The sequence below is a fragment of the Corvus hawaiiensis genome, chromosome 6, assembly GCF_020740725.1.
Source record: "Corvus hawaiiensis isolate bCorHaw1 chromosome 6, bCorHaw1.pri.cur, whole genome shotgun sequence".
Classification (NCBI taxonomy): Eukaryota; Metazoa; Chordata; class Aves; order Passeriformes; family Corvidae; genus Corvus; species Corvus hawaiiensis.
In genome coordinates, this window is record NC_063218.1 from 27,673,537 (window position 1) to 27,697,574 (window position 24,038).

The 24,038-nt window shown below is 35.3% G+C and overlaps 1 protein-coding gene across 6 annotated transcripts in view; it reads left to right on the top strand.

Annotated features, from left to right (window-relative positions):
• The window catches only part of HEATR5A (HEAT repeat containing 5A), a 65,330-nt gene that overhangs the window by 3,034 nt on the left and 38,258 nt on the right, over window positions 1-24,038 (top strand). For 5 of the 6 annotated variants that reach the window (XM_048306155.1, XM_048306154.1, XM_048306157.1 and 2 more), the window contains exons 2-12: window positions 6,568-6,651; window positions 8,137-8,384; window positions 9,405-9,616; window positions 12,400-12,508; window positions 13,025-13,174; window positions 13,437-13,608; window positions 15,598-15,758; window positions 18,426-18,681; window positions 19,795-19,950; window positions 20,652-20,902; window positions 23,274-23,385. In XM_048306155.1, the coding sequence (XP_048162112.1) occupies window positions 8,259-8,384; window positions 9,405-9,616; window positions 12,400-12,508; window positions 13,025-13,174; window positions 13,437-13,608; window positions 15,598-15,758; window positions 18,426-18,681; window positions 19,795-19,950; window positions 20,652-20,902; window positions 23,274-23,385 (1,705 nt within the window). In that variant the 5' untranslated portion in view covers window positions 6,568-6,651; window positions 8,137-8,258. Of the gene's footprint in view, window positions 1-6,567; window positions 6,652-8,136; window positions 8,385-9,404; window positions 9,617-12,399; window positions 12,509-13,024; window positions 13,175-13,436; window positions 13,609-15,597; window positions 15,759-18,425; window positions 18,682-19,794; window positions 19,951-20,651; window positions 20,903-23,273; window positions 23,386-24,038 lie in introns of those variants that run through there. The other variant, XM_048306159.1, reaches the window with a different exon arrangement.

Sequence of the window (24,038 nt, forward strand, 5' to 3'; positions counted from 1 at the left end):
ATAATATTCAAGAGTTGTGAGGGCCAGAGGGGTCAGAGTGTGCCAGTACTGCCCGCTGTGGAGCTCAGGAAATGGCTGTTAATATTTCTCAGTAACTGAATGTTGCTGTTTCTTCGTTTCCTGGAATAATTCTCATGTGGAGATAAAAATTAAAGTGATGATAAGAAACATGAAAGCAAAGTGTATGTGCTTTTAAACACAATGAAGGAATGTCTTCCCAAGTTTTTTTAAAATGTCCTTAACATTTTACATTGCTAAAACAGCTATTGCATTTTCAGGCACTTTGTTTAGGGTATTTTTCTCTAATTATGTCAAGCTTTGTCCTCAAAACTTCACAGAAATCATTCAGCATTCTTAGAAGACATTGTCTTGTCATTTACTTCACACTTCAGCAAATGTATATTGTGTTGTAGTTCTTATCATTGTCACTGTTATGTATGAGGATTGTGGGTGGTCACATTATTTGAGTGAATATTTTTAAACCCAGGAAGCCCAGAGCAAGGATTCTGATAGATTTCACTTAGGCCTTTGTTGCCTTTAAGCTTTATTGCTCTTTCAGATACTGGGTAATTCCTCCAAAACTTGGAAATCAGTAACATTTGATAAGCATTCTGATAGGAAATCCAGTCATTTGGAACTGTTCCTGTGGGAGTAAACAAGTGCTTTGTTTGAGCATCATTGTTCACAAAACATCAAAATATAACCCCTTTGTTTTGCAACACAAATGGAAGTAGCTGTTTGGGCTGTATGATATTTGTTCTTTAGTACAGCCTGAAACACTGTGAGAGCACTGCACGACCTACATATGTGGAGCATGCAATATGTGGAGATGCACTTGGATTGCATCTTTAACGAATACCTGCATAAATGCTACCAAATTTTCGGTGAGAGAATAGACACATACCTTTCCTGTGGCAAATTTCTTCATCCAGAGCACTATTAAGAGGAAAGACTGAAAGAAAAGTGTCTTGTTTCGACATCTATGATTTCAGAATCATGTTTCTAAGCAGAATAATTGCATACAAAAATATGACATAAGTGAAAGTTGTCCTAGTCTGAAATCTTCAGCAATAACTAGAGGAAGTGGATGGTTCTGCAATCATCTGTTATTTTTTGTTGCTCGTAGTCAGATTTTTCATTGCTTTTTGCTGTTTGGGATAAGCATGTGATGCAAATATGTACATATTTTTATTTAAAAAGGAAGATCTGTGAGGGAAACTGAATCCCTTTATACCGTAGAATATACAATAAAGCATATGAGTACTCAACCGTGAGATTTATTTGCTGTGTTTTTCACATGATAATGGACTCAAAATTTGGTGTTAAGAGTTAGAGTTCTGCTTGATTTAAAGGCCTTAAAATTTTGGACCTTCTCCTCTCTGGCCTGGTATTATTTTCCATGTGCTCCAAGCTGTGGTCTTGTGATGACTTTCTCCTGTGGCTTGTTCTTGCAAACTGCTGCCAAACATCACTTTTGGTCCCATCTTCTCTGTGCTTGGCTTCAAATTTCCCTACTGCTGACCAATGTAACGTAACACTGCAAAATACCTGGCTTCTTTATGGCTGTATATTAATTTTGGATGAAAACCACTTGTCAGTTTTGATGCCAAGGGTAATTTGGTTTAAATTTATGAGACCAGGCAGTGACAAATTCAAGTATGTGTGTGTATGCATTGAAAGACTGGGCTCTGGTTTCATGAGTTCTTCTTAATCCTCTTCATGAAGTATTTAATCAGTGAAACATGTCAGCAGAAACCAGTGTTTCTGCTAAGGAAACAGACTTCAGGGGAGTTAATGTTCTCTTTGTCTCTTCCTCCCCTCTTCTTCTTGTCCTGGTGCCGAAATTTCCTACATTTCCTTGTATGTTTCTTTGAAAATACATACAAGAAAGTAGTAAAAGGGCACCTGAAATTCCCAGTTTTTTGGGGTTTTTTTTGGTTGAATGAAAGGCCTAGAGTGATTAGCACTACTGAACATAAAGTATGTGCAGAGGGGTCACTGTTATGTTGGGACCAGCAGTTACCTGCTGTTGCTTCATGTAGCTCTGTGGAGCAAAAGTTTAAGGTTTGTGTATGTAGAAAAAAGGTACGAGTTGGCTGAATGATGGGGATCCTGCCACACAAAGGATGTGGAAGTACTGATTCACTTACACTGATGCTTTTATTTAGCTTTGCCTTCTCTAACTGAAGATGTTGAGGCAGACTTTGCTTCTGTGAGTTAGTTGGTAGTAGTTTGTAGAAGTGAGTAAGTAAACAAAGGCTGGTCTGTCCTTCCCGTAATTATAAATGTCTTTATCTCTTGAATATTCCCACTCCAATGTATTTCAAGTATCTAAACTCCAAACTCATTTAAGGTGAAATTTTAGTTCTTTTTCATTCCTTATGAAATGACTGAGATTCTGTAATTGTTGTTTATTTAAATTAGATTCTTTCTGTGTGTGCTATAAATTTTAGCCAGATTACAACTAAAGCTAACTAAATTCTTCGTTTCCTGGGCAATCATACCTCCCATTTGAAGTTGCTGGAGTTTGATCCTGCACTTTTGGCCTTCTCCAGACCTGGGGGCCTCTTTATTTTTGCCTACTAGCATAAACAGTACACTGTAACTATTGGATTTTGGTCTATGTTTCATTCAGTAATAGCTGCCTTTGGCTGGTGCTTTAAGGTTTTTCCACCCAGCTGGCAGAGACCATCATACTCAGTTTCTCTTGTCAGAAGTAAGTCCAAGGGAGCTGGGCAGGAGTTTTGTTTATGTTTGGGAGACACTGGACAGGTACGTGCAAGGGTGTAACAAAGGTTTGAGCATCGATGTCTCTCCATGCAGTCAGCTCCGATGCACTGCTAACGATCATCCCATTAAACTTTTAAACAGTGCTGCAGGAGTAACACTGATCTCAACTGTTAATGGCTAGAATTAAATGTGTCGGGCTGGAAGGCTTTCTCTTAAACTTATTGGTTCACTTGTTAGGCAGATGAAAATAAATCTTATTTATTATTATATAAATAATTATTTATTATTAATAAATAATATCTATTAGTAATTAATAATTTTAAAATAATGTGGATTTGAAGTCAGTTAAAATACCACTGCAGTGCAGTGAGGGTCAGCTTGAAGCTAACAAATGTGCTTCAGCTCTGTTTTTCAGCAGTGGGATGGTTATGGCATTGATTGTGTAGTCTGCCCAATGGCAGCTGTTACGAGAACACTGGTTGTTATTATTACTGGTCATTTTTCATTTTAATCATTACTATTATTCTTTTTTTACTGTTACTCATTACTGTCAATGAGTAACAACAGTAGTTTCTTAGAGGGCTAATACGTACTTGTGTCTCTGCTAGATTAGTCATTGGTACAGAATGAATCCACAGGTTTATTATCTTATATCAGATTTAGTGCATAATTATGTTAATACTTTTGAAATTAGAAAAATATAAATAATTATTATTAAGGTAAGGTAAATGGCACTTTATTTTCTTCACTACAAAGTAGGTGTAAAGTACTTAGACCCTCATCTAGATTGTGCATTAGATCCTCACCTGAGCATCATCCTCAGAGAACTGGGGTTGATGAAATTTCTGTTTGAGCAGCACTTGTTCCCAGCAAAGAGAAGCAAACTGCTGGAACAGAGATCAAATTTGAAAAATTTTAAAAGGAAATGAATTTTTAAGTACAAAATTGATTTTGTGTGGTAGTTTCCATTACTTGTGTCAATCTTCATTAAAATAATGAGTCATAATTTAAAGGCTGATCTTTTAGTGAGAGATCAGTTATGAGTCTGCTTTATTGCAGATTACTTTTTTTCGGTACTGCTTATTTTTTTGTGCATAAGCAAAATATGCCACTAGTTGGAAGGAAGAGTGAAATTCACTAAGTTGCCATTACTGCTCATAGCTTTTTCAGTGGTAATGTTACAATTTTTGACTTAGACTCCATGTGAAAGATATACAGCAGTCTGTGGTCTGCTTCCCTCATCTTTTAAAGCCTGAGGAGATTACCTAGCTCAGAATGAACTTGATACACATAACAGATCTATTTGGGTTTTTTACTGTTATAACTTTGTCATGGGTGGTCTGTTGGTAATCATATTTGAAAGACAATTGCTAAAGGCAGCTACTAAGATCAGTCTTACCCTGGATGACTCACCTTTTATTTAAAGAAGATTACAGGTCCCTTTTTTCTCATTGTGGTTTGTCAGAAACTTCAAAAATTCATTTGCTGTTGCCTTTTAATGCTTGATTCACCCTTTATTCCTTTCAATTTACAGGGTGGCATTCCATCTAGTGCTTGCTCCAAGAGCTTTTCTGAGCTCTTTTCTGACCAGTCTTGAACAATCCTGCTTGTAAAATTGGCAGTTGATAAATGAAAAACTTTTTGTTAGTAGTAAGTAGGAACAACTTCTGCCTTGGCCAATAAGTCTGTGTGCCTGTTTTGTAGCATAGTATAAATGTAAAATAAACTTAGCTCACAGGAAAAAAAAAGGAGGGATCTTTGATTGATCTGTTCTTGTAGTACTGATGGGAAAGTAATTCTTGTAATTACTTCAGTTACCTGACGACAAAACCAAAAGGATGGTGCATCGTGCTGGTTAGCAAATGAAGATTGCATCAGGCACATATGCCTTTTTATTTTGGTTAATGGCATAGTATACATCTCATTTAATTAAATTTTACATTTTCTCCCCCAGACTTCTTTTTCATATTGAGAAGCATCAAAATTATAACACCAGGGGAAAAGCACTATCAAATATTTCAGCATTTCTAAACATGGGTTTCATGTAAGTAGAGGTGCATCTTTACATGCTTAGGTTGTACTTGCATCAATTTACTGGTGCATGATGATGGCCCAGCAGTTCCAGTGGCTGACAGAGCATTCAGTCTTTCCTGGTGCGTGACCAGCCCAGAGCGTGGCTGTGCCACGCCTTCAGTTAGAGCAGAGTCCCACCTGTCTGGACAGTGTGGCTTTGGGTTGGATGTTTTCTTCTGCGCTTAGAAATCACCTGGAAATATCTTGTATACATAACAAGGACATATTTGTTACTAATCAAATGCAGCTCATCCGCATGTTCAGCTTTGTGTAGCCTTGTGAGCACTGTGCCTTTTGCTGTGTTCTCTACAAAACCAATATGCTGCAGTAGAACTTAATGCCCTGCATTCTTGCCTTTCTTCTCCCAAGTTTGTATGCATGTGCCCTTCTTTTATCATTACTTCTGAAGTTTCATAATTATCCCTGGTGTGCAGGCTTAGGGCTTATTGAAGGGAGCCTCAATAAGTGTTTGGAATAAGTTTTTTGCATAGGGTAGAGAGTATACTGCTTTCTGTACAGGTTCATGGAATCAAGGTTTGCTTGTTGACCAGCAGTGGAAAGATCAGGTCTGGGATTTTTTTTTTTTGTTCTGTATGGACAGTTCTGTTTCTACAAAAACTAATTCTTGCATAATAAGCAGTCAGTCTTTGTAATTCAGCCCTAATAGTCTTTTCTTTGGGAAATGCTAGTGTTTCTGGCCATGTTAGCAGGTGTTCATTATAAAGATCAGCAACTACACCAGAACATTTTTTCTGTCTTTAATTTAGGCTAAAAATAAATAAATAAATTTAAATTGGTTTTGCAAATGTGTGCTTATACAATTGAAGTGTTTCATTTAGAAACAAGCTACAATAATAACTTGAGATGATGTTGCTTAGGGCTTTGTCCAGTCAAGTGGTAGAAACCCCTGAGGGTGCAGGTTCTGCAATTTCTCAACACAAGTCCCAGTGGCTGATAATCCTTACAATGAAATTTTTTTTTTTTTTCTGTCAAGAGGGAAGCTCACTTGTTTTAGTTACAAAGTAATTACTCTGTCTTCATGTTCTTGGTAACCTTCCCTTTTGAAGGCTGTTACATCATCTTGAACCTTTTCTTCAGCAGACTGAACACTGGTTCACCAGGCGAAAAGAAATTTGGATTACTCTGTCTGCATGTACTTTTTCTTTGTTTTCAGCGTTAGTCTTTTGAGGAGTGATTGAAAAGTGAATGCTTTTAAAATAGCATGCAACCTGTATTTCATGTCCTGCCAGAATAAGTTCACGTTGAATGAGTTTTGAAAGGAGATGTTTTTGCCCATGAATTCTAATATTAAAACTATATCTGGAGGCTAGGAGAATGGATTGATAATCCTCATGTCTCGTATTGATAGTATTGTACATGAATTTTTCAGAACAGTTGAATCACCTTTGTGAGTTCTGCTGATTGTTGGATAATCTTTCTAGAAAATTATTATGGTTATTATGCTGTTTGAACTTCCTTTTTACTGGTTTAGAATTAAACTGAGTTAATGAAGCAGAAATAAGAAAGGTGATTTCAGTAGTTAAATGATCCCAGTTGTATGGCACATATGGTGAGTCTGCCAAATTTAAATGTAACACATAAAGAGCTGGTAATATTCATGGAGCTCCAGTCTTTTTTGGTGAGCTATTACTTAATAAACATTGTTGGTATTGCAAGACTTTGAAATTCTTGTTTTGTATACAAACGACACTTGTTTCTTATGTGCTGTCTTTCCTAACGTTGTTCTTTGTATTATTTTCTTAGAAAATCGAGTTCTTAACATCCTTGATCCAAAAGCCTGGAGCAGCAGAAAGACAGTTTTTACAATGAAGAGAATTTATCTGCTAGGTAAGTTAAGTGCCAGTGTCTGGCAACAAACTGATCTTTTCAGTTAGGGAAAGCAACTATGAGTTGTAGTCCTGAGATGGGTATGTAAGTTGGATAAGCTGCTGTGGTTTAGTAGGTGGTTTAGAGATGGTAGGTGTTAGAACAGGCCTTGGGTGAGGAAAAAAAGGACCATTTGTGACATATATATATAATTTTCATGCTGAGCAGTGATGAAACTCTATACTTAATCCTACTTCTTTTTGCTATGTTTCAAAAAATGTGAGGATAGAGCTAAATTCTGTGAGTGTTCTAGGAGTGAGATAAGTGGTAAATTTGGAACTTTTACATACCTAGGTAGACAAAATATGTATAGGTATAATGTGCTATGTATATTTAGATCTGCTTGCCATTTTATAGTGTGGTGCCTTGTCAAGCTGCTTGGTATTTCAGGTAGATTTGAAGTGACAATTCATTATAATAAATGAAATGTGACTAATTTTTTTTTTGTGAGTACATTTTACATAAAAAAGTGTAGAAAGTGGTAAAGGTAACCTTCTGCTCTGTGTTTGATGACAACCTGAGTACTGAATTATTTATCAATGCTTTATATTGCCCGTCTACTATTTGATGGATCATTTTACGCTATAATGTTGTTACTGCATAGGAAAAACCGTGTTCAGCAGTCTTAGTGACCTCTGAAAAGGATAACTTGCTTGGGAGTTTAGAATATGGTTGACATTTTACCAGAATCTCCCTGGCTGTTTTTAATTGTGAAGCCTACAGAATATTCTATTTTGTATTTTGAGGCTATATGGCATTTAGATATTGGGGGGGGGAAGATATCATTAGAAGTATTTTTCATCTTGGTTTGCTTATCAATAATGTGGAAATTCCCAAAATAATCAGAGAGATAAGTGAAACATAACTTCTTTTGAACTTTGAGTTTTGAAACAGTCTTTTTTCAAGTTTGGGTTTGGGGTTTTTTTTCCAAGAGATTTTTAGAGGTTTTCTCAGCAATGAAATTCTGGAAGCTTTTTTTTCCTTGCTTGGCATTGAGAATATCTAAAGTGTTTCAATAATATGTCAGCATTTATATTTGTGAATATAATTAACAGGAGTTTGTTAATTGTTAGTTGCAGCTTTTGCTACACTTTGTTCTTGATAACAAAGTCATTATGTTTGAGGTCAGTTGGTCATTACTTTCAAGTATATGATCAAGGACTAGAAAATCTCACTTCATGCAAAACAAGGTGAAGGAAAATCAGTTGTTCAGTGGGAACCCCTCTGATATACTCTGAAGTATATTTAACTTCAACTGGCATACTGCATCAATACCATTATCTCATTTTTAAAAACATTTGGTATTACTAAAGACATCTAAATAAAACTGCTATGATTTACTTTTTATATTAGACTTTCCTTTGAAATTTTCTTTTTAGTCAAGCATGAGTATTACATATTATATGATTGTTGACTTTCTATTAACTTTTTGTTTTTTCTGTTTAGGTGTTCAAACTTCCAATTTGCCAGATATTAACAAGGAAGAAAACTGATTAATGAAGTTCTGGTAGTCTGTTGGATTTTTTTTCATTCTGTGGTGTTGGGAGATTTGAGGAAAATTTCAAGGAATGGAGTTAGCTCACAGTTTACTACTTAATGAAGAAGCGTATAACCAGCTTGGAGAATTTCAAAAAGCAGAGTTTATTTTTGCATGGTTACAGTTTTTGGAAAAACTTTTACCAGTGACTAGCAGAGTAAGTGTAATGAGACTTGAGAAGAAGAGCCTATCCTTTTGTTATTTTGTTTAAAATCAAAGAGCAATATGCAACATTATTTGCCTCATGTCTTGCATGTACAAGGAGTGAAAGCATATTCAGTGTTAGCAGCAGCTTTCTAAGTGTTCTAAGTTCTTGGTCAAAGCCCTTCTAGTGACAGAGCCACTTGTCCAATGAAAGGAATTTTATTTTTTAACTCTTATTATTACTCCAAGATTTTGCAGCCCCATTATGAAGAATGTCACTAATGCTTCGACCTAGTGTTGCACAATTATTTGATGCTTCTCTAGCAAGCAGGAAAGTAACATCTATCTCTTTGTTGTTTTTTTTTAAATTTTCCTAGTCAAATGGTAAGAGATCTGTTTCTAGCCAACTCTCCAATTGTTTGATTCACTGTTTAGAGGATATTGAATAGGTTATGTAGGCATGTAAGAGTAAGAGTAAACCAACCAAAATAATGCTATTTAAGAGTTGTTATTGGTGATGAAAATATGTAAATGAAATACAGTGCCAGGTACTTTTTTTTTTTTAAGAGTATTTAAAAAATTTATACAAGACTGGATGATTGTTTTAAGGGAAGTTCTTTCTTTTCTAATGCTCAAGTTCTTGAAACTCAGCTTCTTCTTTAAAGTTCTTTGCTATTAAACTTACTATATATCTGTGAATTCTTTTATTTTAAAGCAGACTTAAAAAAAGTAAGAAAAGGCAACTTTGTTTGAGAAAGATTTAAGTATAGAAGTGCCAAAAGGAAAATACTCTTGAAATACTACTAGAAATAATCATGCTCTGAAAAAAAGTGTTGGGTCTTTTAAGAAGAATAAAATAGTCACTTGCTTGAAATTTTCTTTAAGTATAAAAATGCAATAAAATGTTCATTTGTAGTTCAGCATGTCATTATCAGAATGGTAGTAATGAAAAGTAAAGATAATTTACATTAATCATCTGTAACTCACTTTTAAATTTAACTGGACTTTAACTGGTTACTGATTTTATTTCCAGGCTGACATAAGGGAAAACCAGAAGAAACTGGTTGAACAATTGACTTCTTTATTAAACAATTCACCAGGACCTCCTACCAGACGGCTTCTTGCCAAGAATTTAGCTGTACTTTATAGCACTGGAGACACTTTTTCTGTTTACCAAACAATTGACAAATGCAATGAACTCATTCGGAGTAAAGATGACTCACCAAGTTATCTGCCTACAAAACTGTAAGTGCTTTTTTACCCTCAAGCTTCAAGTCCAGTAATAACGAGACAGATTTAAGTGGTGAAATGCATCTGAGTTCACTGCCATAAAATATATAATAAAACAAAGATTGTGCTGGTAGTCCATGTTGTATGTGTGCATCAGGAAGGTACCTGGTGGTCTCCAGACAGACAATTGAAAATCAGGCCAGGGAGAATACCAGCAGTGGATAACAGTTATGAGAGGGCAGGTGCTTAAAAAACAAGGAGAAGGTAATAATAGTGCTGAGAAGAGCACTAAAACAGACAAGTACTACTCCAGGTACAAAAGACAGGTACTGAGTACATTTCTTAATCCAGCTGGGAAACCGGATATAGTTAGAAACACCTGCAATGTTTGTTACTAAATACCTAAAGCATAACCAACAGAGCAGAGAAACATGGACTGTTACTTCAGAATGTGAAGCCAGATCTTTATGTGCAGAAATGTTATGAATGACCTTCATTCCTGAATTATGCACATCTCTCACTATAGTGAATTAAATTAAAGGAGAGATAGTAAAACATCCTTGTGCATTAATGATACGGTATTGACAGCAGAGTAGAATCTCTCTTCATTGTTTACTTCATGTGCTAAACCTGTTTCTGACAACACAGGTAAAGATTCCTGAAAACAGGTTTTGCAAGGAGTCAGTTGTACTTTCTAATACCTTTTTTTTTTGTTTCCTTCTTGTTCCAATTGACCTCTTGTGCAGTCTTTTGAGTTAAGAGTAAGTTTGTTATAAAGGGTCTTAGTCTTGCAAAGCAAATTACTGCTATGCTATATTCTTACCAGTGATTTGCATTAACAGTATAGGTGAGTTGTCATGTGGGACAGAGCTCTGCAGGCCTTCCTGCTTCAGCTGCAGTATGCCACACTGGAGGAAGTGGGGTGACATCAGCACAGCAAGGAGGGATGGGGGAGGCCATTGGCAGTGAAGCAGAAATGGGAGATAATCAAAGCCAGAATGCAGAGTAGTAGCTGGGGGAGAGAGAGAGAGAGAGATGTGGCCATGTTCAGAGTGTTCCTGGGTATGCAAGCAGTAGTGAGGAAAGGAAAAAAGAGATGGAGAAAAAGAGAACTGTAAAATACGATTTTCTTCAATAAAGTTTTGGTAAAGGGATATCTGATAGAATTGACACGGAAACAACAGGCTACAGAAAATAATTGGAACTACAGATCTGTTTATTGAGTAAAATCTTTCATCCTAGGCTGCAAATATGTGAACTACTTGGTGTTCAGTGTAGAAAACTGCTTTTTTTGTTGTTGTTGTTTTGATCTTGATTAAAGTGTTGTCTTTGTTTGCCATCTGTCCATATTTAGCATGCATGCCCATGTTGTCTCGTAGCAACACTTTCACCATCAGTGTTCACAATATGTTGATACACCTGGGAACTCCTTTAAATACAGATTCCAGTGAATTGGTCTCTTATCTCATAATTTATCACTTTTCTTCTTTCCTGTAGGTGGAAGATGGAAATGTTTTAGGCAAGCATTTTAAACACAACCTTAGTTAGGTGCTCATTTGCTACTAAAATTCAGCATGATGTGAATGCTATACCAAATCAGATAAACAGGTCATGCAGCATGAATGCAGCTTTATTACTTTATAAAGGAGAGTACCTGTAACCATCAGTTACTCAATTTAGCAGTGAAATGGGAAAATACTAATTTTATGCCCAGGCACACCATGAACAAAATTTAAATCCAAACTGTTGGTGTGTACTGAGTTGGATAAAAGCAATAGCAAAAAATGGGTTTTTAATGAAAGTAGTATTTTGGTATGAGAAGAGATAGAAGGTACTAGATTTGTTTTTCTTACCGTGTAGGGAATTACTGTAAATATTAAATGTATTTTTTTAATTAAGAATATATTCGGTATGAGAATTTAAAATTATGTATGTGGAACTTGAATTCAGGTGGGGAATAAGAAAAATCTTGTTTTGTTGAAGGGGATGCTGAGCAATGTCTGCTTATTTAAGTAGGTCTGGAAAAGAACTGAAAGCTGATAAAACATACAATTCTTTTTCTCCTTGTATTCATGAAATCAATTGGTTTAGTTACAGATCAGTCAATACAAAACCCAAGTGTTTTCACTAACTAATTATTGAAAGGAAAATGCTCTTTTATTAGGCAACTATTTCTTTATTTCTTGATATTTTTTTTTCTCAATATTAGCATTTTTTGCCTTTGCTAAAGGAGAGGCCAATGAGTACACAGAACCCAGTTGTCAAGTATTTCACATGGGTGCTAAATTCAGCATCTGTCTACAGTGAAAAGGACATGGGTTTATAGTTTTATTTCCTTCAAGGTATTCCCTTATTATGTATTGTTATATAATAATGACAGAATTGGAATTACTAGACCATTTGCAGTCTACAGTCAACCATCAAGTTGTAAGTAAACCTGTCCCTGGCTACTTCTGGCAGCATCTGCTGCAGCATGACACAGAGCATGAAATTAATGTTAAGGTTTAAAAGTGGATATGAAAACTGTATTCCTATTGTAAAATGTACTGGAAGACTGTATTACCTGAATTCTTGTATTATCCAAGTTACTTTAGTAACCCTCATATCTGCATTTCTTCTAGAGGTTATGTGCCACATACAAACAATTTTTTTTTCCCTTTTGATGATCCACTTACATTTTTGGGACATCCTGTTTAGTTATTTTGCTGTTTGCCCATTGATTACTTCAGTCGTCTTAATCCCTTTCATCTCTTAACTGCATCCATTTTCACGCATCTTTGGATTTGCTTTTGTTTTAGTGCTGCGGTGGTATGCTTGGGCTATTTATACAAAAAATTGGGAAGAATTTTGGGAAACAGTTTTACTGACACCGTTGGGAATGTGCTTAAAGCAATGAAGAATGCAGAGGTATTGGAACAGCATGTTTAAAAAATGATTGGAAAAATAGAAGGATTTTTACTGTTGGTAGCTGGACGAATGAATAAGAGAAAATGCATGATACCAAAATAAAAAAAAAAGTTGTGAAAATTCAGATAAAAATCAGTGTCTAAATTCTAAAGAAGTACTAGAGTTAATTGATTATGACTATAAAAGGGTGGATCACAGCTTTCTTAATCTGAATTCATGAAATTTCTTGATAAATTAGAAAATTTAATTGCATTATTAATGAGAACATTTTTTCTATAGCTCATACTTTATGTTTTGAATTTTATAGTTGTAATTACTACTTTTCGATAGAACATAGAATTCCTATTTTCATTTGCTTATAGGGTTTTAGGGCAAGTTACCTGCTTTAACTTATTTCGGTATAAATAGATCTCTAAAAGACTCAACCATTTTTTACCTATTTCAGTAGTTGGCGTTTTGTAGTTCCAAAGAACTTAGGGTTACAAAGCTTTAACATTTCTCTTTTTCATTTTTCAGTCTCAAGGTCGTTATGAAATCATGCTTAGTTTGCAAAATATATTAAATGGTTTAGGAGCTGCTGCTATCCCCTGTCATAGAGATATTTACAAAGCTGCCCGATCATGTTTGACAGATCGATCCATGGCTGTCCGCTGTGCTGCTGCAAAGGTAAACTGCTCCATGAGCTGTTTTTAGTAGCTCCCTGAAACATAAAATTCTGTTCTAATGATTGATGAACACAGAATTAAATACATTGTTTGCTTATCTGTGTTTCTTTAATATTAACTTGGCAGAAAAAATTCAAGTCATTTTAGTATGAAGCAAAGTGCTTATTTTGTTAGGGAGAACTCAGTGTATCATGGAGCAAACAAAAATTTTTACTGAGTGCTTTTCCATGTCAAAACACTTTTATTTCCCTTTTTTTGTCTAGTGTCTTCTTGAACTTCAGAATGAAGCGGTATTTATGTGGAGTACAGACCTGGATAGTGTTGTTACCTTATGTTTTAAATCCTTTGAAGGTTCCAATTATGATGTACGATTAGCAGTTTCAAAACTTTTAGGCACAATATTGGCTAGAGCTCTAACATCTAAGCAGACAACAGGTAAAGTATGTACTTTCTTTGCTGATTCTTCATCTGTAAAAATCTGTGAGATGATAAGAAGCTCTCAAGTTTTCTTGAAGCCTGAAGTAAAATCACATTATAAGCTTCTTTCGACTGTTCTTGTCTCTGGTTTGGTCTTTTTTCTTGTGAACTGCTGTGCTTTTGGTTGCATCTATCTGTCTATTTATCTATCTATCTATCTTTATAAAATAATTAATAATGAAAAGTACTTGGTAAAACTTTTTCTCCACTATGAGATTGTTACTGTATGGTGAGAAATTAGTAACTTCAGGAATTTAAAAGCAAGATTAATTTAAGCAGTGTAGAAACAACTAAGATTTGAGGCTGTCTCTCTGTCAAACTAAAACGTTAAGGATACCTTCAAGCTGTTTTTCTGCAGTAATCAATGCAACATCTGGATTGTCAGTGGATAGCAGTGTAAATATGATCAGAAGCAGAAATTAGCAGGCAGTTCTGTTTGCAGCAACAGCCATGTAACAGTTTTTTCTGACAGACAGTACTCGAGCTAACTGAAGCATCCTGGCACAAAGTTATCATTTCCAATACTTTGTGTGATTCAGACTGAGTGGTTTTAGTCTTAGAAGCCCCAAGCTAAATATCTAACTGTAATCTAAGCAAAATGTAACAGGGTGCAGGATAAGTGTGATTCAGACTATTTGTTCTGCCTTTAATGGCAACAAAGAAGGCCTTCAATGCAATAAGCAGCAAATGACAAAATGACATGCCTTTAAGCCCAACTTACTGTTTTTCAGAATACTTGAGGCTCTGTATTTGCATTGTAGACTCTGAAGTCTTTGTTTACAAAGTATTTCCCTAAGAATCTTTTGGAGAGAATTACTGTGTTACAGAAAAAAATCAGCATTTATCTTTTTCTCAGTAAAATAAAATAATATTCTGACCTCTTTATAGACTCATTAGTTTTCTTTAATCTATGTAAGCAATGTACTTGCTATTTCTGAAGCTCTAAAATAAGAAGCTTATAAATTATTTGGTTGGGTATTTCAAGGAGTTTTGTCCTTATTTTAGTTATTTTTAGTTAGAAAGAAGTTAGAGCTAAGTGGGGCAGAAGCTAGATGGGGACTAGAAGGAGCTGTCAGAGAGGTGGAGGGAGCAGTACATGAAGAAATTTGTAGTCCTGAAATTTGTGCATTGTAACTGATAACCTGCTGATATTGAGGGGGTTTTGTTTAATTTTTTTTTCTGGACGTGTTTATCTCAAATTCTCTTACTCCTTTTCTCATTTCAGTCCTTGAAAGAGAATGAAAAATGCAGTGAAAATTTTAGGTCACTTTATTTGCACAGTGTGATCTCATCATGCTAAGTTTACACATACATGTCCCAGCATGTATTTTAGAAGAACTTTCTTTCAAGAAATAAAGTGTTGAAATTGGAATAGGAATGGGGGATAAATAATTTTCCTAGACAATTGTAAGCATATTTTATTATTCTCACTCTTTTAGAGAGCTATCTTAAAGTTAAGGTGAGTTGATTTTTTTTCTAAGAGAACCTGTAGTTATGCCCTTACCTGGCTAAGTGTAGCAGAGAGGTATCTGCCCTGTGTGTAGTTTGGAATAGAGGTTGTCTTTGCTGGTAAGCTGGAATGTGTAAGAACCAGGGCTTTCATGAAACTGTGGGTGGTAGGGGTATACCTTACAGACCTTTTTGCAGAGGGAGCATAGATGGTAAATGCTGAGGATGGGAAAAAGTATGCATATTAAGTAATGGCTTAAACTACTTAAAGGTACTTATTGCAGGATAACTTGAGAGAGACTGTGCTTTGCTGGAGCACTGAGTGCTAAAATGTCTTAGTTTCTGTTGTGAAGTTATGCTCAAACAGTATTTAGATTTGATTGTGCTGCTGAGTTTGTGCAAATTATTTTTACTAAAATTAAGAGAGTTGAAACTCTCTACTTTTAAATGTAGCAAGATTTTAGAACTGTTCCTCTAAAGATTTACATCTATTCTTAGCATCCACCAAGCATAACTTCCGCAGAATCTCTTTGGAAGATGTGATGGAGCTATTGGGAACTGGATTTCTTCGTGGAAGTTGTGGATTTCTACGAGCCAGTGGCGATATGTTGAAAGGGACCAGTTCAGTCAGCAGAGATGTTAGAGTTGGAGTCACCCAGGTTTGGATTACATCAGTTATGATTTTCTGAGGTTGCTAAACATTTGTATCATTGCTTTGCTCTGCATATGTATCTTCTTTCATCCTTTTTTTGTATCTGTAATGAAATGTATATACTTGAAAATAAGGATTTACTTCTTGAGTCACGCTGGAAGGAAAAGAAGAGATTTCTGATGTTGCTTATTGTTTACCCGAGAGTTTGAAATTTTAAAAACTAAATATGTCCTACTTGTGAAAGCTTCACATGATATGAATTTCAAATGAGTGGTATAAATAAATTCCTCAAATTTTTAATTTAGAACTTATTTCCTTATGTCTGAAAATTAAAGGGAGAAGTTACAAGAAATGTTTGAGTTTGAAATATTTTCCTTCTTTATAGAGAATTCCAAGTCTAGTTCTGAAAGGATGGTTCTGCTTTGAGTAAGTGCATGAAAAGTAAGGAAAACATAATTTAGTGGAAAAAACCCAGCATCTCTTTTGCTGTGTTCCAGGATGCTCAAAGCATAGAATCTTGTTAACTGAACAGGACTGAAGTCAGGCCATATAGTGCACGCTCGTAAAAACAGTATAAAATTTTCACATAATATCAGCTTGACTTCATCCTCTAAATATTGTCTTAAATGTAAACATGCTAAATTGTAGATATTCAAATGTGAAACCTGTGAATCAAGACTAAAGGTCATGATGAACATTTATGTATTCAACAGCTGTGATTATTTCAGTATGTTACAATCCCACAGCTATATGATTAACCACCTTTGCCAGTAAGGCAGTTTGTCAATACATTTCAACTTCTGCAGTGCAAAGGATCTTTAAATTAGCTTGAATTTCTAATACAAGCTGCCAGATTTTGCACTGAAACAGCTAGAAGGTGCTCACAAATTGTCTTCTGTGCTCAGGTCTTGCTAAGTGGAAGCATTAACTTTTGGCAGAGAGAACAGAAAAGCTGGGGAACAATAATACGTTGACAGCTATTTGCCTAGAAAATGCATGCCAGAGATTCCTAGGGTTCCTAGGGTTCCCTTTCTTCTACATGAGTAATTTTGTTGTTTATGTTAGACACAAGACAAAGTATGTATGAGGCAAATACAGAAATTGGTGGATATAAGCAATAATTGTGAACTTTCTTATGAGGAATTTTGTGTGTTCGTTTGCATATTCTCTTTTTTTTTTTTTTCTATAGACAGGGTAGTTTTATTAGTTTTCCAGGAATATATCAGGTATCTCAGTCCAATGTTTTGACTATTTGTACTGGTTTTTGGAAGTTGTCTCTTTTTTCATGCATTTCTATGTTAACGCAGTAGTACCTGTGACAGATGGTACACTCAAACTGTACCAGAACAGTTTAAATAGTGCAATGTTTCTGTAAAAAAAGCTTGGAAAATTGTGAATTTATCAGTGCGTGTGAGTAGAAAACACTTGCAGTTATAAAATGTATTAATTAGTGATGGCAGGTTATTATGAAATTTAAAAATAAGAAAGTCTCTGAAGATGACTTCTTACATATGGAAGATTTTATATTTGTTGAAGACAGAGTTTAAAATGAAGCCGTGGCAGACTCTTCACAAGTCTATCTTGTTAAATTCCTCAGTTTTCAAATCTGTAAAACCAGAGTAATGTACTGATGCATAATGAAACCTAAGTAGTATTTGTCAAGAACAATAAGCTGCTAACAGGATCTATAGTATAATTATTTTGTCTACAATAGTTCCCTTTCTTCTACATGAGTAATTTTGTTGTTTATGTTAGACCCAAGACAAAGTATGTATGAGGCAAATACAGAAATTGGTGGATATAAGCAATAATTGTGAACTTTCTTGTGAGGAATTTTGTGTGTTCATTTGCATATTCTCTTTTTTTTTGTATTCCATTTTCTTGATCTATTCATTTAAAAAATCCAACATATGCGCATGGAAGGCAATTGTAGGGGAGCTTATTATGTGGCAAAATAAATGGTCTTGTGGGAATTAGATTTGTAAAGTGATTCCGCATTCTTTCTCTTTGTGGTGACAAACATAATCTTTTTATGGTACCTCCATTACAAGGCAAACAATTAAAATTCATTGGGTTGAAGAACAGTGTCTGGGGCCTGCAAATGTTCCCTGATTCAGACCCTTTAATAACCAATGGGTTATTTTCTCTGGGTTATGGGTTATAGTTTTGTAACATAGTAGTCCTTAAAATGCATTCATACATTAAATTTGGGTTCCATGTGCAGAATGTTAAATAGCTGGAAGCTCTTGTTCAGTGAGACCAAACACAGTGTTTTACATAACAAGTGCCTGTGCAGGGTAAACTGCCATTTCTCATACTCTGGAATGAGATGACATGGGCAAGCAACTAGAAATAACTTACAGTCCTTTAAAGCAGGCTGCAATATTACTAGTGCAGAATCACAGAATGTGCTGAGTTGGAAAAGACCCATAACAGTTTGGATAGTAATTTAAATTATTTTTGAAAATAATATATAGATATAGATATAAAATACTGCAGATACCTAAAAGTGAGAATATATGTGATTTATGGATGCATAAATGTATAAATCATTTCAGTTTCGTGTTCTAGTTGTGGCAATGTGAAGACTTAAAAAAATATGTATGTAGGATAGTTAGCAGTGATTTTCCAGATATTTTGCCCTAAAATATGTTTCTTTTCAAATCTCTTCCAGGCATATGTAGTATTTGTCTCTACATTAGGAGCACAATGGCTTGAAAGGAACTTCTCTGCCTTCCTATCACACATTCTAGATCTTGTGTCTCAGTCTCACCCTAAGGCTATTCAGAGTCCAACGGATGCTATCGGCTGTCGCCGCTGTGTTTCATTCATCCTTCGAGCTACAGTAGGAGGCCTGCTTGGGGAAAAGGCTCAGATTGCAGCTGCCAAGGAGATTTGTCAGGCCATCTGGAAACTGAAGAAAGTTGTGGGTATGGGTCTAACAAGATTATCCATTTGGGCCTCTGTTTTTCCTTTTTTAAGTGATTGTCCAACTACCTAGTCCAGAGACTGCAGAAATAGAGTATATAGTGCTGATTTATTACCATGATAATGTAGAGGGCTTTTGATGGACTGCTTTGTTTTTAGGTTGGGCTGGTTATTTGCTTGTGTGTGTCTGTGGTTTTGTATGTGTGTACCCACACAAGTATATACAGATTTTCTAACGCTCCAAAATGGCAAATGTACCATTTACCATTTTAATTTAACCATTAACAAATAAAATAATTGCAGTAATAATATAGAGACAGTATTGTAAAGTAAGTTAGGCTGGCAGATAACGCATGTCTAGTCAGATCCTGCCTTCCTGTTCAAAGCAGTTGACATGCTGAAGGTTCAAAAAAGAAGCATTTGTTCCTAATCGACAAATGAGCATTTCTCCTAGAGAAAACAGATCTCTTGCATGGTAAGGTCTTGTACACTGCTTCCAGAAAAAGCCGCTGATCTTCCACCACTGGCCTTCTGGAGGAGAAGAAGGAGAATCCTGGACATAAGGAGTTGTCCTCTGGTGTACAGCTGCATATTGTATCTGATTTAAATATCGGAATGTTTTGTGTCTAAACAGATGTAAACATTAGTGTCTCAGAAGATAAACTTTCAAAAAACATCATATTTTTCCCTTCTTCTTCGTTCCATCTCTCCGCCTTCTTGCTTGCTCTTGCAAGATTTCATTCTTTTCTTCCCTTTCTTCTTTCCTACAATGCAGTAAAATCTGGCAAGTTATATCAAAGCATGTCTTCTTCAAGTTATTGTTGGTGGGGCAGATGATAACACACTTCTTACTTACTACTGTTCCCCATCATGTAAAGATAAGCAATTTGGTAGTTTCCATTTATCTATACTCTTGCGCTCACAGAGGTTACTACGCCATCATTTTAGTAAAAGAAATGTACTTGTCTCAGTGAAGGTAACCCTTTATGGAAACAAAAATGGTAATGGTAGAAGCTTATTTAGTAATATAAACAACCTCTGTTGGCAAAAACCTTTCTCCCATCTGTTTGATTTTGGTATGATTTCATGGTGATTTTCTTGTATTGTGTTATCAGATGCTGCAATGAGTGACGGTAACTTGGAAACAAAAATTAATACAACAGATGTAACAGTAAGTCAGCACGTGCTTGTGTGTGCACTTCAGGAACTTGGAAGTCTCATTCATGGCTTAGGAACTACAGCAGCACCGTTACTGCAAGACTCCAGTGCAGGTACAAGCCCTGAATTATTTTGTGAACCAGAGTACAAATTAAATTTATATTTGTTTGTTCACTGTGATCTTCTTTGATTTCTTATGGCTATTCTTCTGGTGCTCAGTCTCCATACCAGAATCCTCCATAGTTCTTGTGTTATTTTCTGTATTCTTCCAATAAACTTTAAAAAGGGGGAAGGAGGGAAAGTTGGCTGCCTTATTGCTGTAGGAAAATTTCAGACATTGCCCAAAGAGTTCTGTATCTTTCCTAACCTGTACAAGAATGTTAATTAAAAAAAAAAATCATCTTCATCAAATTTAATTCCGTTAAGGGTTGCTTTTAAGGTCCAACACTTCATAATGTTTATAATAAACAGTTTGATTGAGCTGGGTACCTTTATTGTTTTCATTTAGCTGCATCCATGGCATGGATTTCTGCTTCCTTATAGAAGCGTACAGATATTTTCTATGCATATTGGGGGATAACTGTAATATGTTAGGTTTTCTCCATAATGTTACTTTTCATCCAGGATAAATTTTTCTAAAAAGAGCATAATTATTTAAATTTGTTACAATTACTTCAAAATAAAAAACAATAGTACTTTTTCAAGAGAAGTATAGAAATTGGATAGCGTTATGTTTGCCAGTCCTGTATATACATTTTCGCTTGTTTGACAATCTGCCTCTTTCTTAAGTGTGTTTATGCATTTTATTTTTCAGGAGTTCTGGAAGCAGTAATTTCTGTCATTCTTCATCCCAGTATTTCAGTGAGACTAACAGCAGCTTGGTGTTTGCGCTGTATTGCAGTAGCATTGCCCTCCTATGCGTCCCTGCTGTTGGATCGTTGCATTGAACGTCTTAGTGCATTGAAATCCTGCCCAGAAGCAGTAACTGGCTATAGTTTTGCTGTTGCTGCTTTGCTGGGTGCAGTAAAGCATTGTCCTTTAGGAATTCCACATGGAAAAGCGAAGGTATGGTCTGAATACTTTACATATAGACCATTCTTATATTTTTTTGCAGCAGTATTTACATGTTTTCTTTGTGATATGGTCACAATACCCAATGTTACTGATGAGATACTTTGGTTCCTCAAGAAGAGGGCTTTGAAGCATACCATAACTCAAATAAGCATGTGTTTTTCTCACATGTATCAGGATCCGAAATTCTCATTTCTTGGGAATGACTCTCAAGTGTACAGGTTAGTCAGTGCATACAGCAATAACTGCAATTATGTACTATCTTGAAAATCTTTGGTCAAGTCCAACAGATACACACTTCTGCTTTGTTGTACAGAAACCAACTTATTGCATTAACACAGTCTAAGATGCAACCCTCCTCACTAGTGCAGGTAGGATATGCTGTGCTCTGAAGTTTTAAAGATATGCAGCCATACAAATAAAGACCAGGAAAAGGAGCTGTTTCCATCTTCGTTAGAATTTTATCCATTGAGTTACTCATATTTGGAAAACTATGGTGCATTACAAATGTCAGCAGTACATGTTAATTCTTTGCATAATGTAGAAACATTCTCTCTTCTGAAAAAGACTGTTTCAGAGTCAATGAACATTAAGAACATTCTGGACATTCAGAGTCCTGAGTGATGAACTTTTCCTTGTGATTGCTGAAAGATCATGTGGAGAGAACAAAACGAATGTAGTTTGCCCACTTATAGATAAGAAGTGCCATTCAAATACTCTACACCTAAGCAGAGCTGAAGTTTCTGTTTAACAGAGAAACATAAGTCTTAACAAAGATTTCTTTTAGAAGATTATAATAGGATGAGATAGGACTAGGGAGGAGGTATGGCAGGACACAGAAAAAAATATGGGAGGAACACTGTATTCTGTACTATGGTGGCAGGGGGAAGAACAGAACAGTTGACAAAAGCCCTTTTCTGCTCTCTCCTAGGAACACTGCCAGATTCCAGACTAGCTCCTCTTCTGAGAAGCAGAAAAAGACCAGTGTTAAATAGAGCAGTTTTGAGAAGGAAGTATCAAACATAGATAATAATGATCTGTAGAGAAGCTGTTTTATATTAATGGATTTTCCTTTGAGAGAGCAGTTAGAGTTGCAGGTGGAACCTAAAGAAAATAAAGTAATTAGTGAGTTTATATGTATTTAACATTCAGTGCTTTTGCTTATAATTCAGTTTTAAAAAATCCTTCAAATACAAGGCATTCCTCCTAGTACACAGAGAGAAAAATTGTCAGAAATCATTAAATTATGTCCTTTCTAGCATGTATGCTTTACAGGTAGTTTAAGTATACTAAGTTGTTAGTGATTTTTTAGTAGTATAATTTTAAAAAGGTTTATTTTAGAATCAAATGTATTAACTGTATCTGGAATGTATACAAATACATTTCTTCTTTTACAACCACCTGGTAGCATTATGGAATTGGGGAAACTAATATTTTCAGATTGGAAAAAAGACTTCACATGAAGTTTTGGAAGTGTAAAAATCTCAAACATTGGTGAAACAAACTTTCATGACATTTTAAGTGTGAAAAAAAATTATAGAAGGATGTTTTCTATACTGAAGCTTTTAATGATACTTTTGATAATGACACTTCTTACTTGCAATACTGATTTATGAGCAGTTTGTTTTGGAGACTGGACATAATGCAAGTCGTAAGAAATATGTTTTAGAATATGTGAAACATAATTGAAGCAAACTATATGCAGAATACTTACAGCATTTGTAGCCATGCTGTGGTAATTGTGCATGAGCACAAGGTGTGTTCCTCCACGTAAGTTCTAGGTAGCTTATGTTTTGGTAACAAGCGGAGTCACCTTGCATTTAGCCCGTAGTGTGCACGTGCAGTTATTCTGGAGCAGCTAAAATAGGATTAATTCCAACTATACTATTTTAATTTATTTGTCATACCATTTGTTGATTTGAAAAATGGTCAGAAAGAACAATAGGCTTTATTCTGAAACAAGGATAGAAAGATCATTACCACTCTCACCCCTTCTTTTGAGCTGTAAGTCATAGATGTTGTGCATACATTGTGGCATAAATAGAGTATCAGAACACTTCTATCCTTCCAATGCATATTCCTGTGGGAATTAGCAGTTGTGATTTTACTGCTGATAAAAGAGAGAGTACAAAGCAGCAAAGTAACTTACCTAGTACTCCACAGAACTGTTTTAAGCCATCCCAGACTAGTACTGAAGTCAGGAATTGCAACTTCATGAGCCTGATTTATTGCCATAGTGTAAGAGGAAGATGACATTCTATCTGGGCACAAGAAAATAGGATTAAGTATTATACCAAATAGTATTAAAAAAAAAAATTGGTAGTTACCAAAATGTGATGCTCTGTTTTTCTCTTTTACTTTGAAGGTAATCATGACAGTAGCAGAGGATTTGTTGTGTTGTGCATCTCAGAACAGTCGCATTTCACTGCAGCGAATGCAGGCTGCATGGCTCTTGATAGCTGCTCTCATGACATTAGGTAGTAGCTTTCTACAATTTTTCTTTATCTACATTAAGGTGTTCAGTGTTCTGTCTGATTTTTAGTTGGAGGTTTTGTCTAGTTTACTGCTGCACAATAATTCTTAAAAACCCAAATGTTGAAATATTTTAGAAAACCTTTCTGAGATCAAAATGTTGTTATTTCTTTCAAATTTGCTTTTTAGTTCATTGGGAGCAATGTCTGAGAAATAGTGATTGGAGTGGGACTGCTATTAATTAAATGTAGATGATAAATTTCAAAGTGAATCTAACCAAATGTCCTAGTGGTCATTCATAGAAGAATTTTTAAATAGTTGTCACAGCAAAAAATGAGCTAATCATTTGTATTTCCATCTTGTCAGGCATTTGAAATCTTACAGAACTTTCTGATATATATTAATGGTCAGATTATTGACTGTAATCAGTAAATTGCTAATAAAGAATGTATTTTATTGGCTTTGGTAATATTTTTAAGGCACTTGCCATGTTTTCAGGTGTTATTTCTGCCCAACAACTTCCATTTTTTTCTTATGCTTGCTTTTCTGAACATTACTATTGATCATTACATCTCTTCTATGCTGGTGATCCACAGGGTCTATACTTAGTAAAACAGAGATTGTAGTTGGTTTGGTAACATACTAGTAAATGTGTCAG